Source organism: Peromyscus maniculatus, chromosome 12 (assembly GCF_049852395.1).
Source record: "Peromyscus maniculatus bairdii isolate BWxNUB_F1_BW_parent chromosome 12, HU_Pman_BW_mat_3.1, whole genome shotgun sequence".
NCBI lineage: Eukaryota > Metazoa > Chordata > Mammalia > Rodentia > Cricetidae > Peromyscus > Peromyscus maniculatus.
This window is the reverse complement of record NC_134863.1, coordinates 2885027-2904103: the sequence shown is the minus strand read 5'-3', so window position 1 is coordinate 2904103 and position 19077 is coordinate 2885027. Positions and strand designations below refer to the sequence as shown.

Sequence of the window (19077 nt, the reverse complement as noted above, 5' to 3'; positions counted from 1 at the left end):
TGTAAAATAAAATAAAAGGAAAAAAAATAACATCAATATTTTAACATATTTTGAAATGTTCTTAGGCTAATAAAATGTAACTTTTATATTTAACTTTATCATGTATGTATGAATATTTCTTAATTGTTTTAAGTATAATTATTCATTTTGAATATTTTTTTATAATTAAAGGTGGTTTGTTGGAAATGTTCTGACTACAAAGCTCAGCTTGAGTATGATGGTGGAAGATTGAACAAAGTCTGTAAAGACTGTTACCAAATAATAAGTGGATTCACAGACAGTGAAGAGAAGAAAAGAAAAGGAATTTTGGAGGTAAACTTAGTCAGTTCTTTGTATTTTTAGATAACACTCTCCTGGTCATAAGGAACACAGACAATGTGCTTATTTATTTTTGTTGCATTAGCACCCAGGCTAACAGTGGGCAAGAGTCATGATTTACTTAGTTTGTTGGCCTTGGACTCCTGCCTAACTATAGAAAGTAAGATGGACAGATGTGTGCATGTCTTCTTAGTGGGAAGCTTTCAGTTTCATCATATATTAATGTTGAAAACCACTGCATGAAAATTTTCAAATTTGGATAAATTACTGTTTTATTACCTAAAACACTACTTCAGCTTGCTGTGTTAAAAGACAAGTTCTTTGTGGTGATTTAATAGCCAGGGGCAACAGTTTCACTGTCAAAGCCCATCTCCAGTAAATGTGACTCATATTTTAGAGTTAATTCAGACTAAAAGTAGCCTGTATCTGAAGTGAGTTTACCATGGAAAGATGTGTTGGCAAAATAAGGATAATTTGTATAATAAGGCCTTGCAGTGGAAGGTCAGGATCACCTAGAGGTAGGATTAAACTTTTTTTCATCCAAAGCCATAAATATACTTAGTTTCTTAATAATGTTGAAAAGTAAGTAATTATGTACTGAGCATTTACAAGAAAATATACAAAAGTCGTTTGTTAGCTGAGAAAGGATCTTAAACTTCATTGTCCATTTGAGGTTAAATTGTAAGCCCACAAGCTACAATTGTAGTTCTAAATTCTCTTAGGATATAGATATTACTGGTATTGCATAAAGATGAGGCTTTCATGGGCAGGAGGAATGGGGAGGTTATTCTTCATTGGATCACAGGACCACAACCTCAAGGCTTTAATAGGAATAACTGACTAGTGTGACAAAGTACAGTGAGCCTGAGACTGTGTTTTTAGAGAAAAGATTTAGGTTGCTTCTATAAAATAAAAAAATCTTTGGCTTTTTAGAAAATCTTATGCTTGGGGAGAAATCATTAATTGGATTAATTCATGTAATCAAACAAAAAATGTCTGGAAGAAGAAAATAAGCATGCCCATGTACACATAGAGCATGTCTGAGCCCTTACCCTACACCAGCTAATATACTATATACTCTAGACCAGTAGTCAAGCTTTTTGTAAGCAGTTCGGAGGAAACATTTTTTATAGGCCAAGAGGCCAAAACAGGGATTTACAGAGGTATTTTAAGGGAGAAAACAAATTTTTATTGACAAAACTTAAGATATTTAACTCCGTATATTTGTAAATTTTTTCCATTTTTTGTATGTTTCTTTTGTGTTTGTGTGTCTGTATGTTCTTGCACGTGTGTAGACACATGTTTTGAGGTATATGTGCACATGTGTGTTCGTGCATATTGTAGGCCCAAGGCTGACATCAGGAATTATCCTCAATTGCTCTTCCACCTTACTCATTGGGGACAGGGCCTCTCAAACAAACCCAGAGCTCACAAGTATGATGTGGCTAGTCTTGCTAACCAGCCTGCTCCTGGGAGTCCCCTGTCTCTGCCTTCCAAGGCTGGAAGCACAGGCAGGTCACCATGTCACCTGCATTTGTGTGGGCCTGGGGCCAGGACTCCTGTCCTCACATTTGCAAGGCAAGCATCACCTGCTGAGCCATCTCCCCAACCCTGTAAGCTTCTTTCTGTGCTTTCAAACTGCTACCCCATTGTTCAGATTTTTTTTAGGAAAGAAAGAAACATTCCAAAATATATTATTTAGTATATGAATTTTTAGAATCTGAATTTACAACCTTTTTGAGGTTGGATGGTATTTCCATCAAGTTGATTATAAACATTCATCTGTTAAATTATTGACTTATCGGACATACAAAGCACAGTGGTAGACTGGAGCTGACTTGCAGATTGTCATTTGGTTGATGCTTCTTAAAATACCTAGGGCCACACCTTGAGTATATCCCAAATCATCACTTATCCATGAAAATCAATAATCATGCACTCTCAGAGTTCTCTATTGCAGCGGTTCTCAGCCTTCCTAATGCTGTGACCCTTTAATACAGTTCCACATGTTGTGATGACCTCCAACCATAAAGTTATTTTTGTTGCTACTTCATAACTGTAATTTTGCTACTGTTATGAATCATAATGAAAATATCTGTGTTTTCCAATGGTCTTAGGTGACCCCTAGGAAAGGGTTCTTCAACCCCCAAGGGCATTAGAACCCACAAATTGAGAACCACTGCTCTAGAGGAACAGAACTAGTAGAATGAATGTCTGTGACACAATATGGAAGAGGCTGAGAGAACCCGATAGCTATACAGTTCACGACCTTGACAGTTCCGGTTTGGCATTGAAGGCCTGGGCAGTTCTTAGAAAGTTGCTGACTTGAGCTCAGGTTGGAAATGAAGAAGATAGATTCCGAAGTCAGCAAAAACGACAACTGCAACCATGGGAGACATGCCTTCACCCACAGGAAGGAGGCAGCGGCACAGCACTCCTTTCCTCTGGTCTCGCAGTGTCTGAGCTGCTTCCCATCTGAGAAGAAGGGTCTTCTCTGTCTGGTCATTCCTGGAAGTGCCCAAGCAGACCTGCCCCGAGGCCTGTGTCTTAGTTAATTAATGCCAGGTCCGCGTGGGTTGACAGTCAAGATTAACTACCACAAGTACCCTCAAAAAGCCAATAGCTTTTCCTTTGTTGTTTTGTTGCTGTTTTGAGACAGTGTCTCACAAAGCCTAAGCTGGCCTTCATTTTAGCTAAGAGTGACCTTGAACCTCTGATCCTTTTCCCTCCACCTCCCAAGTACTGGGATATAAGCATGCAGCACCATGCCTGGTTTGTGTGTTGTAGTTTGAAGAGCTTGAGAAGAAAATGTTACATTTCCCCAATGACTTACTTTTTGTTTTGTTTTGTTTTTTGATGACTTACACTTTTATTGCTAGACCCATATTATATAAGAGGCTACATATGAAAAACTATTTTTAATTTTATAAATAAAACAGTGGGGATTTGTTTGCTTTCTTTTTGGTGGGGCTTAGGGGGCAGCTGTTTGGTTGGTTTTTTTGTTTGTTTGCTTTCTTTGTGCAAGTACCTATGTTATAGTCCTGATTTGAACTCTGACCTTTTATAGAAAGGTTTACTGACTACTATTCTGAGCACGTATTAGATGGCACAAGTAAGGCTCCACAGTACATTTACCTGTATCTGTGCACGCAGTACATTTACCTGTATCTGTGCATGCAGTACATTTACCTGTATATGTGCACGCAGTACATTTACCTGTATATGTGCACGCCCTTATCCCTCTTACATCATTGTGGTCTGTGGACAAAATTGAGTAGCACTACCCTAAGGTTTTTGCATAGGAATAGAAGCAAAACAGTTTACTTCTAATAAAGCATTTTAGTTAAATATTTCTGTTTCCCATTTATCTAGTATTTAATCTATTAGTAAGCAAAGCAGAAAGCTAAGTTGCTTTTCACAGGTTTGTTCTTGTGAGATGCTTCTAGTGAGGACAGAGGATTATCAGTCATAGCTTTTAATTACAACCCTGTAAGGACAGAGGGTTGTTGGTCATATCTTGCCTTTTTACTTTATATTCTTGCCTTATTGGAACATTAGGGCCATAGGTTCAATGTCTTGATTCAGGCTGACTGAGCTCAAATTCGAGCACACCAAATTCTAAATTTGTAATTCTTGGGGAATCTGATAAAAAAAAAAAAAAAACAACTTTGAGCTTTAGAAACAGTGAAAGCACTTAACTTCTCAGTGTTGGTGTGAATAATACACATCTCAAGCAAAAAGAAAGTCTATAGTAAATGATCAGTAAATGTTGAATATTTAAGTACAAAGTCTACTAAGTTATACAGAGAGTTAAAGATGACCTCAATAGGTTTTCATCTTACAATAGAGAAAAACTAGTAAATGCAAATATATCTTTTTGGAAGGCAACTCAAGATGAGATATATAAATATACTGTGCTTTATAAATATTTCCTTAAGGCATGTTTCATCCCTATCTGATTTATTATGTTTATTCTTTCCATTGTGTTTTCTAGATTGAATCTGCAGAAGTATCAGGAAATAGTGAAGTGTGCAGTTTTCTCCAGTACATGGAGAAGTCAAAACCTTGGCAGAAAATATGGTGTGTGATCCCCAAGCAAGACCCCCTTGTGCTGTACATGTATGGCGCTCCTCAGGTAACTATGCCATGCATGTTTGAACGGCATGGCCAGGACAGAGGGAGGCATGTGGACACTGATCCTAGGAAAACAAAAGAGCTCAGCATATCACTGTGTCCCATCAATTTTAAAAATAATGAAAAGTAAAATCAATTTTATTGATTTAAACTGACAGTTCTTTTCATAGTTGCATATTATTCACTTGATAAATCATTAGTCACTTTTCCTCTCTTATTTAGTAGGTGTGAGAAAAGGTAAACTGATTAAGGGACATGGGAGTGAGTAAGCAGGAAATGAAGCAAAGGGAAATAAAGACAGGGAGGAAGCTGTTTGTAATGACAGGAAACGGGAGACGTCCTGTGGTTGGTTTTATTTGTTGATAGTGATAGAGACCTAAGGATGAAGTAGTTTGAAAGGAAGAGGGAGTTTATATAAATTGTGTGCTAATATTAAATTAATACTAAACTCAGTAACAAGTTTTTTGTGAATCGTGTACAGCTAAGCTGGACACCTAGGGTCAACTCAAATGCCAGGTTAGCTTCCAGCACAAGCCAGAGCCTGGTAGATAGATTATTTTCCTTTGAAAGTGAACAACACATAAAGCAATTATATATTCATTCACTTTAGAAACATAAAAAATTAAATTTGTTAGATTTTAGCTTCATCCTACAGCAAGAACTAGTAAATTTCTCTTTTTAGAAAGTCCCTAAAAATGCCAAGGTTTAGATTTTATTCTCCTTTTCTGTTTCTCCTGCCTATAGATAACTTGAATGAATCATTAAAGATAATATCACTATTAATTCTTAGTAATGTGTGCTGGCTTTAAACATTAAGATGCTGTAATTTACCTCCATCTTCCCTCTTCACTAAGTGGAGAAGTGCACAGGCTCTGAATGAGCTCCCCAGGGGAGCTGCTTTCCTAGCTCCCCAGGCTGTCAGCTCTACTGGATTCATTTTATCTCGTCAACTTTATCATTGACCCCATAGACACTAAAATCCACTCTCTGTCCAAAGAGAGTTCCTAGAGTGAGGATCCGGGGACAGTGGTCAGGAGAGAGTTGTGCAGGCAAGGACCACATGTAACTCTGTAGCAGTAGGTCTTATACTCATATGCACAATGTCCTTTGCTTAGGATGTCAAAGCCCAGGCGACCATACCACTCCTGGGCTACATTGTGGATGACATGCCCAAGAGTGCAGATCTGCCACACAGTTTCAAACTGACCCAGTCCAAGTCTGTGCACAGCTTTGCTGCAGACAACGAGGAACTGAAACAGAAATGGCTGAAAATCATCCTTCTAGCTGTCACAGGTGAGACACCAGATGGACCGAGTGAGCATCTAGCCAGCTTGAACAATCTCCCTGGACCCAAGAGAAAGTCAGAATGCTAAACTGCAGCAGCTGCCAGTGTGGAGTCTCAAGTAAGACCAATAGCTCAAGACATCCCCAACTCTCCTTCCTCATCTCTTAGCACTTTATATTGAGAAATATGGTTTCATAAATACATCTTTTGGGGACTTTTTAAATATGTTTGTATACTCTTAGTAAAATCAATGTGCAGAGCTATTCTTCTGTTGAAGTTCTGAAATAATGTGGGAAGTGAAACATTTTTGATAAGCTATTCCTTAACTATGTGTGTTGGCCTTGACGGGGTGGGTAACCATGTCAGTTGATTGTATCACTACCTGGTTATAATGGGCCTTTCATTTAAGAAATCCTTCAATGTCTTGTTCACTTGTAACAGTGTGAAAGATATACCTCCATGTAACCAAAATAGATCTATGATTTTAAAAAAAAAAGTACAGGGACAGTTTAGAGAGTACTGTATGAACTTGTCTAGTCTCATACTACATTCATGGTTTCTGTTCTTGTACAACACAAAGAAATATAGGTTGTTGATGTTCATACTTTTTGACTTAAGATAATACTGGGTTTTGTAGAATTACTCCTAATAATAAAATATCTAAAATATAAATCAATGTACTTGTATATAGTATCGAAATAAGTATGAACATGTGAGCTTCTCTCTTCAGCTTTAGTTTTGTTTTTACTCTGGTTCATTTTTTAAATATAAAACCTATTTTATCTCTGAACTCAGCACTGTTCTAAAGTTAATAAAAATTTTGGGTAATTTATGTTGAACTGATTGGAATCTAAATGTATTCATATTTTTATAGTAAAAAAGCAGTAATTATGTGATGTAGGATATAGTTTGAATTCCAACAGTATTTTTAGAGTGCTATTTTTTTTTGTTCTATACCTATTTAAAACAGTGCCTCTCTTAGAAGGTGCTATTAATACTTATTTAGATAAAAGATGAGGGTTTAGTTAATGTTAACTAAACATTATTATTTTACCTATTCTGATTATTCTCAACTTAAGTGCACTTTGGTCACTGAGATAAAAAATTGTATGGATGATTTTACATTTTACAATAACATAATTGTCTTAGTAATTTAATGTCAGTATATACAAAAACTTTCACTAAAACTTGAACTATATAAGACATTTAACCTTATACAGACCTGGGATATGTGGGAAACATTTGTTTAATGTTTAATGTTTTCCTTTCCATAAGACTATTGTGAATGGTAATAATGAACACTTAAGATAACTGTGTGAGCTTTCCTTTTATCAGCTACAAAAGCTTATACATGTGCCAACTTACTTGGGAAAAGGAGTTATTAGATAGATAGTAGAGGAAATTTATGTTTAATCATGCACTAGAAAAGAGAGCTGAAATCAGTATTGCAGAATCAATGGCAGGTTTCCAGGAGATGCAAAGCATTGAAGAAAGTACAGAATTATTCTCCCTTTTTTATCCCACATGGAATCTCAGATGAACTATGGCTGTCTATTATAAATATAAAGTCTGCTCTTCATTAGTTTGTAACTAAAATGTCATTTTGAATTGACTATTTAACTTTTAATACTTTTCTCAGAGGGTTTTTTCTCACTTTCCCATACTCCAAGCATTACCACTCTTACAGTACTGTTTACTAGGAATCGATAAGAATGTCTCCACTACACACAGTCTTTAAGGGCTACACTTGAGATGTAAGTATGGTTACTCAGAATTTGAGACCACCACATGTTTGTTTATACAGCTCATGCTGCATGAGTAATGTCTCTTGTTTTTCCTACTTCAAAGGAGCAAGGGAACCAACCAGGTTCCCTTCGTCCATGAAATCCCAGACATGATCACTAACATTAAATCATCTACTCAGAGCCGCCAGTGGGAGAAACAAAAAGCCAACTTCTTATTCCCTACTAAATGAGGGCCGGAAAAAAAAGAAAAAAGAAAGAAATTGTACATTGTTTTTCTTTTCTAGTTGTCTGCATTGATGCTGCGTTTGGGTGGGAGAAAGAGACAGGTGTGCAGGGTACCTGTTGACAAAATTAAACAGCAGCTAGACTTGTTACTTTACTTTTCATATCTCAAGAAAAGAGAAGCAGTAAAAATGTAGAATGACTATCAAAATAAAGATAAATATTTTGTAAATATAAATAGAATAATGAATGAGATATTCCACTTAGAAGATTTATGTCAGATTATTTAAAAAAATATATTTGATGAGCAAGAAGACTCATGTTTGCCTACCAGCAAATTCTTGAATAGAAGTAATGTGGATAGATATTCAGTGTTGTTTAACTTAGCTTATTGAAAGAATACTCATACGAAGGATGTTAGCATGCTCTTATTGTTCATTAAATTAGGATGTTAGTGCCAGAAGAGGATCTGTGGCCATCGGGTGCCACCTTTACCGCCCTCCCCACACTCTTAGCCAAGCACAACGAGCATCTGTCCCCATCTCACTCTCAAAAGAATCACTGATGTTTTCAGTAGGGGGATTAAGAAAAGTAATAGAGTAGTAATATTAGTTACTTGCTAAAAACTCAGCTCTGGGGCTAAGGATGAGAAACGGAGTTCAGTCAGATCTCCAGAACCCACACAAAGGCCAGGTGAGCACGGCCCAGCACAGCAGAGGCAGGGACAGGAGACCCTGGTGCAGGTTCGCTAGCAGACAAGCCAAAGCAGTGAGTACAGGTGCAGCAAGTCACCTTGCCTCAGTGAGGTAGAGAGGTACCAAGGGAGTCACCTGACATGAAACTCAGATCTCCACACATATGCATGGATAACGTGCACTTATACACATATTCAAAAATTTAAATAAACTCTAATCCAAGAGGTAATTAGAATAGTTAACCTTTCTGAGATAACTGAGGTTTCACGATAAATTGAACCTGAAAAATATAAGTTACTTTCTTATTCAAATAAATGTTCTATATGGTTCTTAATTTGTTGTTTCCTCTAATTCAATGCTTTCAAAAGTCATCTTCAAGAGAAGTGTCCTTGCAAACTTAAGAAAGTATTTATTTGATAAAACCATTATTCATTTAAAGCATTCCACTTTTGTTGAAAGTCTACCATTTAGTAAAAGTGAGATGTAGTGCATACTTTTATCTTGAGTTTTTTAAAATGGAGTTCAATAATGAAAAATACCACTAGCCACTTTTGTAATAATGGCAAGCAATAAAACTCTCCAGGTATGAGTTTATGCTAAAAGTTGAAGGCCCTAAGCCACAGCATATAGAGAATCAGCTTCCTAGGAGTGACATGGTAATTGAAATTGCTGAGCATGGGGAAAGAAAGGAACAGAAGCCATTGTTCCATGGTTTCAGATACTATCAACTGTGTTTTAGTTTTACCAAGAATATGTACTATCTTCATTGGGTAAACTACACCAATTATTTTTAATTATAAAAATTAACCTTGTAAATGTTTCCTGTGGAATTTTCTAAACAGAGTATTTGTTGCAGTCACAACTGTTTAAAGAAAAAAAAAAAAAAAAAAACACCTGTAAATTCTGCGGTACTTCAGGGTTATTGAAGAGTCATTGATCCTTCTAAAAGCCTTTTCCCAAAAATACTTCTGGGGTTCATGATTCTGTTTTTCCTTCTCCTCCTTGTTGAGATAGAAATGGTTTCTCTCCTTCAATTATTTTCAATTATCATTTGTTTATCTCCAAAGCCTTAAGTTATTCAGAGCTTTTTGTCTGCAATGCATTGTTAATCATGAGCTCTCTGCAGGTGTTGTGATAGCAAATGAGCAGAAATAAGAGCAAATAACTGTCTAGGAAGCACAGGTCTTGTTCCGGCAGTTATCTCTGGTGTTATACAGAGTAGAAAGTAACTTTACTTTCCTACATCACATGATGTTCCTGTTAATAGATCAAAGATAAGCACATGGTATTTATAATCTAAAATCTGAAAAACAAGAAAATCTTTGTATTTTCTTTCTTTAATGTTGTGTTCTTTGAGTATATGAATATATGAACTATGGCTAAAGAGTTCCTCTTGTTAGAATTATGTTGATATCTATAGTGGATCCTATAACTTCTTCATTCTTAGTTTCATTAGAATCAAATTACTTTTTATTTTAATATAACTACTGAGCTATAGGTTCCCTAGATTTTAAAAAAATGAGTATTAGACCACTTGCTCTATCTAAAAGCCCCATCTGTGACTTTATATGTATAAATGTAAAAAATATTACTCTTCAATTCTCACCAAAGGAACAAAATGTTATGTAAATTTTAATTTAAGTGTTTTAACAAAAATTATTCACAGGTATTCAATGTTATAATTCTTCTTTACACATGCCCCTCAATCTTCCCAGGTTACAGGAAGAGACAATGTTGCTTTTGTTGCAGGTGTAGAGAGAGGAATATGGTTAGCAGCAGAAGCAACAGAAATGAATAGATGTGGGTAAGTGGACTGCTGGTCTCCAGGGAAGAGCAACATAGCAAAACACTGAGCTGCGCACGGAAAATCAAGTAGAAGATATCCATGTACTTGTTTGTTGATGGAATCCTTGTACCCAGGCTTTGGCCTTAGCCTCTAAATTATAGATGACACTATCTTATTATTGCTTTCTTTTTTCTTTAAGCTTTTAAAAAATTTTCTGCTGGTTTTGACTCTAAATTCAACTCTCTAAGCTAAGGGCATGGCCAAATGCTGTGTCTTTTATGTACTTCAAGATAAAATAAAGCATGGCTTCTACAAGACAGTTAATTTGTTGGGGGAGCATCCCTGGAAGTTGCAAGAAGGTTTTCCTTTGTCCTGAAATTCATTTTGGTCAATTTAATAAAATATCAAGTCATATTTTAATATATTTTAATAAGCGAATGCTAAATACAAAGTAAAGACATGTTTGGGGACAAGCAGGCCATGGAGCCCATTGCGACACAGAATTGCATTGTGTGTTATGGTTTATGAGAACTCAAATGTATCATAGGTACCATTAGCATATAATCATTCACATATAAAACCAAACTGGTATTTCATCTTTTAAGAGACAATTAACTGTTATTTAAAAATAAGTATTATCTTGATTTTTCTTTTGACATGATGACTGAGTTTGAAAGGGCATATCAGAATATTATAGTTGACGCTAATGTGAAAAAATAAACACCCAATTTTCCAGTGGTATGAATGTAAAATACTTGGACATAGTGTATATATAGTGTAACATCTGTATATTTGATCATAAAGTCAGGTAATTGAAAACATTGTAAAATTAAACCCTTCAATTCTTGTTAAATATGAAACATTTGTATCTTGTAAATAAAGATCCTTAAATTGGTTCTGGAGCCTTGACTGTTATTTCCACTAGGACTATGTGTATTCAGTATTCATGATTTTGATTTTCTGATCAGATAAAAGGTTATTCCAACAGGATATTGATACTTCTAGATTCTACTCATCAAAAATCCTAAGAAACTTTCAAATGTGATGTCACAAGTAAAACTTTTCCAGAGATCACATTTTTTTATAAGTTTATCAGCTTTTTTAGGCCATAAATAATTCACAATTTATTAAACACTATATAAAAGCAATTGGCCTCAGCTAAAGGATTGCTTACAATGAACACAGCCTTGGCTCTTCAGCATTGCTTGTTTGGATTCATGGTTTTTCTGGGTGGAATATGTAGAGAGCACCAGTGTGTGATAATTAAGGGCTTCTCAAACTTTGTTCAAGGCATAGTGTTAAAATGAAGACTGTGACTTAGCAGACCCACAGCACAGTGTTAACTGTCCTCGATCGGCTGCTGCTCCTCAGAAGAATATCAAGAGTAAGAAAGGCTTTGTCAGGGAGAGCTGACTGGAAACCTCTGGTTGTGTCTTTTACTATTGTGACTTCAGAGATCAACTCAACTCTTTCTTTCTTTTTGTTTTTTTTTTTTTTTGTGGTTTTTTGGTTTTTTGAGACAGGGTTTCTCTGGGTAGTTTTGCTCCTTTCCTGGAACCCACTCTGTAGACCAGGCTGGCCTCAAACTCACAGAGATCTACCTGCCTCTGCCTCCGGAGTGCTGGGATTAAAGGCATGCGCCACTACCGCCCAGCATAAACTCTTTCTTGAAGAACAGTGTGCCATAGATGACACAAATGTATTACCTGCTCCATATGAGGCATTGGCTCCTCATTGTTAACATTAGAAATCATTTAGTTAAGGCAAGGCCACAGCGGCCACCTCCGGGCCCCGCGCCGCCTCCGGAGCCCATGGCCTGGACTGCGGCTGCAACTGCAGCAGCTGCCGGGCGCACCGGCGCCGCCTGCTGCTGCTCCTCGGGGCCGCCGCGGCCGCCGCCTCCCAGACGCGCGGCCTGCAGCTCGGGCCTGCGCCCGCGGGGAGACTAGCGGGTCCCGTCCCTGCCCGGCCCTCCGCCGCCGCGGCCGCCGCCGCGTCCTACTTGGCCCTGCGCGCCCCGCTGCTCCCGCGATGCGCTGGGTTACAGCCAGGAGTCCAAAACTACCCACCTGGAAGACCTCCCACCACTGCCCGAATATGAGTTGAGCCCGTCCAAGTTAGGACAGGAGGTGGATGATGTTTATCGCGTTCGCGCTCAGGGACTGCCTTGGTCCTGCACTGTGGAAGATGTTCTTAACTTTTTCTCAGACTGCAGGATCCGCAACAGTGAGAATGGATCCATTTCCTCTTAAATAGTGATGGGAAACGGAGGGGCAATGCCTTAATTGAGATGGAGTTGGAACAGGACGTGCAGAAGGCCTTAGAAAAGCACCGGTCCTGGATCTGATTGAGCAAGTCTGGTTTCTGTAACTTAGTTTTCTGTTGTAGAAGATATATTACAGTTGTGAGATGATGTTCCCATTCAGTGCCGCTCTTCAGAACCTTACTCCCGCTTGTTTTTGCCTATGATTGAGAGCTCTGATATAAAACTTCTCATGGAATAAAATAATGGTGTATTTTTACCAAACACCTGGCTTTTCAATAGAGATTTTTAAAGCCAGAAGGGCCTAGTGGATGTTTTACAATCTCTGAAAGACCACAGATGCCAGCCCAAAACATATACAAAGCAAAACTGTCTATCAGAATCAACAAAGAAGGAAAACCATTTCATAATAAAAAAAACAAATGTAAATTTCTGTCCATCAATCCATCTCTACAGAAGGCACTAATAGGAAGACCTCACTCTGAAGAGAAAGTTAGTTACACTCAAGATGACACAAGGAATATATATATATATATATTCCTCTTGGAATAACTCAACCCAAACAAGTGCAAGATTATATAATTATATTATATTATATATTAAGACACTAAAGAAAATATTAGAAGATGGAAAGATCTCCCATGCTTAGGAGTCAGTAGGATTAATATGGTGAAAATGGTCATCCTACCAAAAGCAATTTACAGATTCAATGCAACCCTCATCAAAATTACAACACAATTCTTTACATAAATTGAAAAAATCTTAATATGAAAACACACATACACAAAAAGTCAGGATAGCTAAAACTATAAAATAACAGCTAGATATATTACTATCCCAGATTTCAAGTTATATTACAGACCAATAATAATTTTTAAAAAAATCATTGTTTTGGCAAAAAGAAAAAAAAGACAAGTTAATTAATGGAAAAGAATTGAAGACCTTCTCCCTCCCCTGCCCCCTCACCAAGAAAACAACTCCCTGAGACACCAATGAAAACTGGAGTCATAAGCCCAGCCTGCACCAATTTGAAACAAGTAAGGCCCCATCTCCGGACTGGGCAGACCAGGTCCCTAGCCTCTAGGCCCAGGGGCACATTCTGTGCCCCTCCACCAAGCCATTGGAGCCCCCAGGAACCAGCAAGCTGCCTCTTACCTTACTCCTTTGCCAAGAAAACAGGTCCCACCCTACACGGATTAGGAATAGCTGCTCCCTGAGACAGAGCCCACTAGTGCCCATTGGACTAAAATCTGCTCTCTGAGACACAGAATCCACCAGCACCAATTGGGCCAACAGCCTGGATTAGACCAAGAGCTCCCATTAGACCAAGAATATCAATTGGACCAAAAGAGGCTCCCTCAGACAAAGACACCACTTGCATGGAGTGAAGGAAGAGATGTGTAGACACCATTGCAAAAATTACAGTCAACAACATAAAGACCAATATGGCACCATAAGAACCTAGTGGTGCTACATCAGCGAAACCTGAACATCCCAGAAGAAACAGAAGAAATTGACCTTTAAAATGACTTAAAGAAGATGATACAGGCCTTTAAAGAGGAAATGAAAATTTCTCTTAAAAAATTCACAGAAAAGACAAAAAACTGGAAGAAATCAATAAATCCTTTAAAGAAAGCCAAGAAAAAGCAATTAAACAGGTAAATGAAATAGTCCAAGATTTGAACAGTGAAATAGAGGCAATAAAGAAAAACAAACTGAGGGGATGCTGGAAATAGAAAATCTGAACAGGAACTGCAGATGCAAACATAACCAACAGAATGCAAGAGATGGAAGAGAGGATCTCTGGTGTTGAAGATACAATAGGGGAAATAGATTCATCTGTCAAAGAAAACACTAAAGCCAAAAAAGTCAACACAAAACGTCCAGGAAATTTGGGACACCATGAAAAGACCAAGAATAATAGGGATAGAAGAAGAATACCAACTCAAAGGCACAGAAAATATATTCAACAAAGTCATAGAAGAAAACTTTCACAACTTAAAGAAGGAAATGCCTATGAAGGTACAAGAAGTTTACAAAACACCAAATAGACTGGATCCAAAAAAATGTCCCCTCTCCACATAATAATCAAACTACTAAACATACAGAATAAACAAATATTAAGAGCTTCAAAGGAAAAAGGCCAAGTAACATATAAAGGCAAAACCATCAGAATAGCACCTGACTTCTCAATGGAGACTCTGAAAATCAGAAGGTCCTGGACAGACCATGGATGACAACCCAGACTATTATATCCAGCAAAACTCTGAACTGTCCTGATGGAGTAAACAGAATATTCCATGATAAAACCAGGTTTAAACAATATCTTTCCACAAATCCAGCCCTACAGAAAGCACTAGAAGGAAAATTCCAACCTAAGGAAGTTAGATACACCCACAAAACACAGGCAATAGATAATCCCACACCAACAAATACCAAAGAAGGGAAACACACAACACTACCAACAAAAAGTAACAGGAATTAACAATCACTGGTCATTAATATCCATTAATATCCATGGTCTCAATTCACCTATAAAAAGACACAGGCTGACATAATGGATACAAAAACAGGATCCATCCTTGTGCTGCATACAAGAAACACACCTCAACTTTAAAGACAGACACTAACTCAGAGTAAAAGGCAGGGGAAAGACTTTGGAATCAAATGGACTTAAGAAGCAGGCTGGTGTAGCTATCCTAGTATCTAATAAAACAGATTTCAAACTAAAATCAATCAAAAGAGATTAGAAAGGACATTACATAATTATCACAGGGAAAATCCACCAAGATGTAATCTCAATTCTGAACATTTATGCTCCAAATACAAGGGCACCCACATTTGTAAAAGAAACATTACTAAAGCTTAAATCACACATCAAACCCCACACACTAGTAGTGGGAGATTTCAACACCCCACTCTCAGCACTGGATAAATCTGCCAGATTGAAAGTTAAGAGAGAAATAAGGGACCGTGCAGAAGTTATGAATCAAATGGACTTAATAGATATCTACAGAATATTTTACCGTAACAAAAAGAATGTACCTTCTTCTCTGCACCCCATGGAACCTTCTCTAAAATTGACCACATGCTCACTCATAAAGCAAATCTCAATAGATACAAAAAAATTAGAATAACCTCCTGTATTCTACCAGACCACCATGGCTTAAAGTTACATTTCAACACCAACAAAAATTACAGAAAACCTACAATCTCATGGAAACTGATAATGCCCAAATGAATCACCAATGGGTCAAGGAAGAAATAAATTAAAGATTTCCTAGAATTCAATGAAAATGAAAGTACATCATATCCAAACTTATGGGACACTATTAAATCAGTGCTAACAGGAAAATTCCTAGCACTAAATGCCCACATAAAGAAGATGAAGAAATCTCACACTAGTGACTTAACAGCACACCTGAAAGCTCTAGAACAAGAAGAAGCAAATTCACCCAGGACAAATCGACACCAGAAAATAACCAAATTGAAGGCTGAAATCAATGAAATAGAAACAAAGAGAACAATACAAAGAATCAATTAAACAAAGAGTTGGTTCTTTGAAAAAATCAACAAGATAGACAAGCCTTTATCCAAATTAACCAAAAAGCAGAGAGAGAGAGCATCCAAATCAACAAAATCAGAAATGAAAAGGGAGGCATAACAACAGACAATGAGGAAATCCAGAGAATCATCACACAAAATATACTCCACAAAATTGGAAAATATTAAAGAAATGGACAATTTTCTAAATAGGTACCACGTACCAAAGTTAAATAAAGATGAGATAAACTATTTAAGTAGACCAATAACCCTTGAAGAAATAGAAACAGACATTAAAAGTCTCCCAACCAAAAAAAGCCCAGGTCCAGATGGTTTCAGTGCAGAATTCTACCAGATTTTCAAAGAATACCTAATTTCAATACTCTTCAAGTTGTTCCACACAATAGAAACAGAAGGAACATTACCAAACTTCTTTTATGAAGCTACAGTTACCCTGATACCCAAACCATACAAAGATGCAACAAAGAAAGAGAACTACAAACCAATCTCCCCCATGAACATTGATGCAAAAATACTCAATAAAATATTGGCAAACCGAATCTAAGCACATATCAAAAAAATTATCCACCATGATCATGTAGGCTTCATCCCAGGGATGCAAGGATGGTTCAACATATGAAAATCTGTCAATGTAATACACCATATAAACAAACTGAAAGAAAAAAAAACACATGATCATCTCATTAGATGCTGAAAAGCCTTTGACAAAATTCAACCCCCCTTCATGATAAAGGTCCTAGAGAGATCAAGAATACAGGGAACATTTCTAAACATAATAAAGGCAATTTATAGCAAGCCAACAGCAAACATCAAAGTAAATGGAGAGAAACTCAAAACAATTCCACTGAAATCAGGAACAAGACAAAGCTGTCCACTCTCCCAATACTTTTTCAATATACTACTTGACATTCTAGATAGAGCAAGACAACAAAAGGATATCAAAGCAATGGAAATTGGAAAGGAAGAAGTTAAACTTTCACTATTTGCAGACAATATGATAGTATACATGAGTGACCCCCAAAATTCTACCAGAGAACTTCTTCAGAAAGGTGGAAGGATACAAGATTAACTCAAAAAAATTAGTAGCCCTTCTATATACAAATGATAAAAGGGCTGAGAAAGAAATCAGAGAAACATCACCCTTTACAATAGCCACAAATAATATAAAATACCTTGGGGTAACTCTAATTAAGCAAGTTAAGGACCTGTATGACAAGAACTTTAAGTCTCTGAAGAAAGAAATTGAAGAAGGTGTCAGAAAATGGAAAGATCTCCCATACTCATGCATAGGTAGGATTAACACACCAAAAATGGCAATCTTACCAAAAGCAATCTATAAATTCAATGCAATACCCATCAAAATCCCAACACAATTTTTCACAGACCTGGAAAGAACAATGTTCAACTTCATATGGAAAAACAGAAAAAACTAGGATAGCTAAAAGAAATCTGTACAACAAAGCCACCTCTGGAGGCATCACCATCACTGACTTCAAGCTCTGCTATAGAGCTACAGTAATATAAACAGCTTGGTACTGACATAAAAACTGACATGTGGACCAATGGAATCGAACTTAAGACCCTGACATTAATCCACACACCTATGAACACCTGATTTTTTTGACAAAGAAGCCAAAAATGTACCATGGAAAAAAGAAAGCATCTTCAACAAATGGTGCTGGCATAACTGGATGTCAACATGTAGAAGGCTACAAATAGATCCATGTCTGTCACCATGGACAAAACAAGTGCAAGTGGATCAAAGACCTCAATATAAATCCAGTTACACTGAACCTGATAGAAAAGAAAGTAGGAAGTAGTCTTGAACGCATTGGCACTGGAGATTATTTCCTAAATATAACACCAATAGCACAGACACTGAGAGCAACAATAAATCAATAGGACTTCTTGAAACTGAGAAGTTTTTGTAGGGCAAAGGACACAGAGAGTAAGACAAAATGACAGCCTACAGAATGAGAAAAGATCTTTACCAACCCCACATCTGACAGAGGACTGATAGCCCGAATATATAAAGAACTCAAGAAACTAGACATCAAATACCTAACATCCCAATTAAGAAATGGGCTATAGAACTAAACAGAGAATTCTCAACAGAAGAATCTCAAAGGGCTGAAAGACATTTAAGAAATTGCTCAACATCCTTAATCATCAGGGAAATGCAAATCAAAACAACTCTGACCATCTTACAACTGTCAGAATGGCTAAGCTCAAAAACACTGAAGACAGCTTATGTTGGACAGGATGTGGAGCAAGGGGAACACTCCTCCACTGTTGGTGGGAGTGCAAACTTGTACAACCACTGTGGAAATCAATATGGCAGTTTCTCAGAAAACTGGGAATCAATCTTCCTCAAGACCTAGCTATACCACTCTTGGGCATACACCCAAGCAATGCTCAATCATACCACAAGGACACATGCTCAACTATGTTCATAGCAGCATTATTCATAATAGCCAGAACCTGGAAACAACCTAGATGCCCCTCAACTGAAGAATGGATTAAGAAAATGTGATACATACATACAGTGGAGTACTACTCAGCTGAGAAAAAACAATGAAAGCATGAAATTTGCAGGCAAATGGTTAGAACTAGAAAATATCATCCTGAGTGAGGTAACCCAGACTCGGGACAAACATAGTATATACTCACTCACAAGTGGATACTAGATATAAAGCAAAGGATAACCAGACTGCAACCCACAGCTCCAGGGAGGCTGGCTAGCAGGGAGAACCTTAGGAAGGATGCATGGATTGCCCAGTGAAGGAGAAATAGATGAGATCTACATGAGCAAACTGGGAGTGAAGTGGGTAATGGAGGGCCAGGGATGGGGGGATGAGAACACTGGGGAACAGGAGGTTTGAGCTGGAACAGGGACAGAGTGGGAGAGCAAGGAAAGAGATACCATGATAAATTGAGACATCATGGGAATAAGGAGAAACAGAGTGCTAGGGAAGTTCCCCAGAATCCCCAAGGATGACCCCATCTTGGACTACTAGCAATAGTCAAGAGGGTGCCTGAACTGGCCTACTCTGGTGATCAGATGG

At 37.4% G+C, this 19077-nt stretch overlaps 1 protein-coding gene across 17 annotated transcripts in view; it reads left to right on the top strand.

Moving 5' to 3' along the window:
- The window catches only part of Fgd4 (FYVE, RhoGEF and PH domain containing 4), a 197719-nt gene extending 186632 nt beyond the window's left edge, over positions 1-11087 (top strand). For 9 of the 17 annotated variants that reach the window (XM_076548391.1, XM_076548380.1, XM_076548385.1 and 6 more), the window contains exons 15-17: positions 172-312; positions 4313-4453; positions 5568-8601. In XM_076548391.1, coding sequence (XP_076404506.1) covers positions 172-312; positions 4313-4453; positions 5568-5825 — 540 coding nt within the window. In that variant the 3' untranslated portion in view covers positions 5826-8601. Of the gene's footprint in view, positions 1-171; positions 313-4312; positions 4454-5567; positions 8602-10148 lie in introns of those variants that run through there. The other 8 variants (XM_076548382.1, XM_076548390.1, XM_076548389.1 and 5 more) reach the window with 2 other exon arrangements.
- Positions 11088-19077: the final 7990 nt, after the last annotated feature.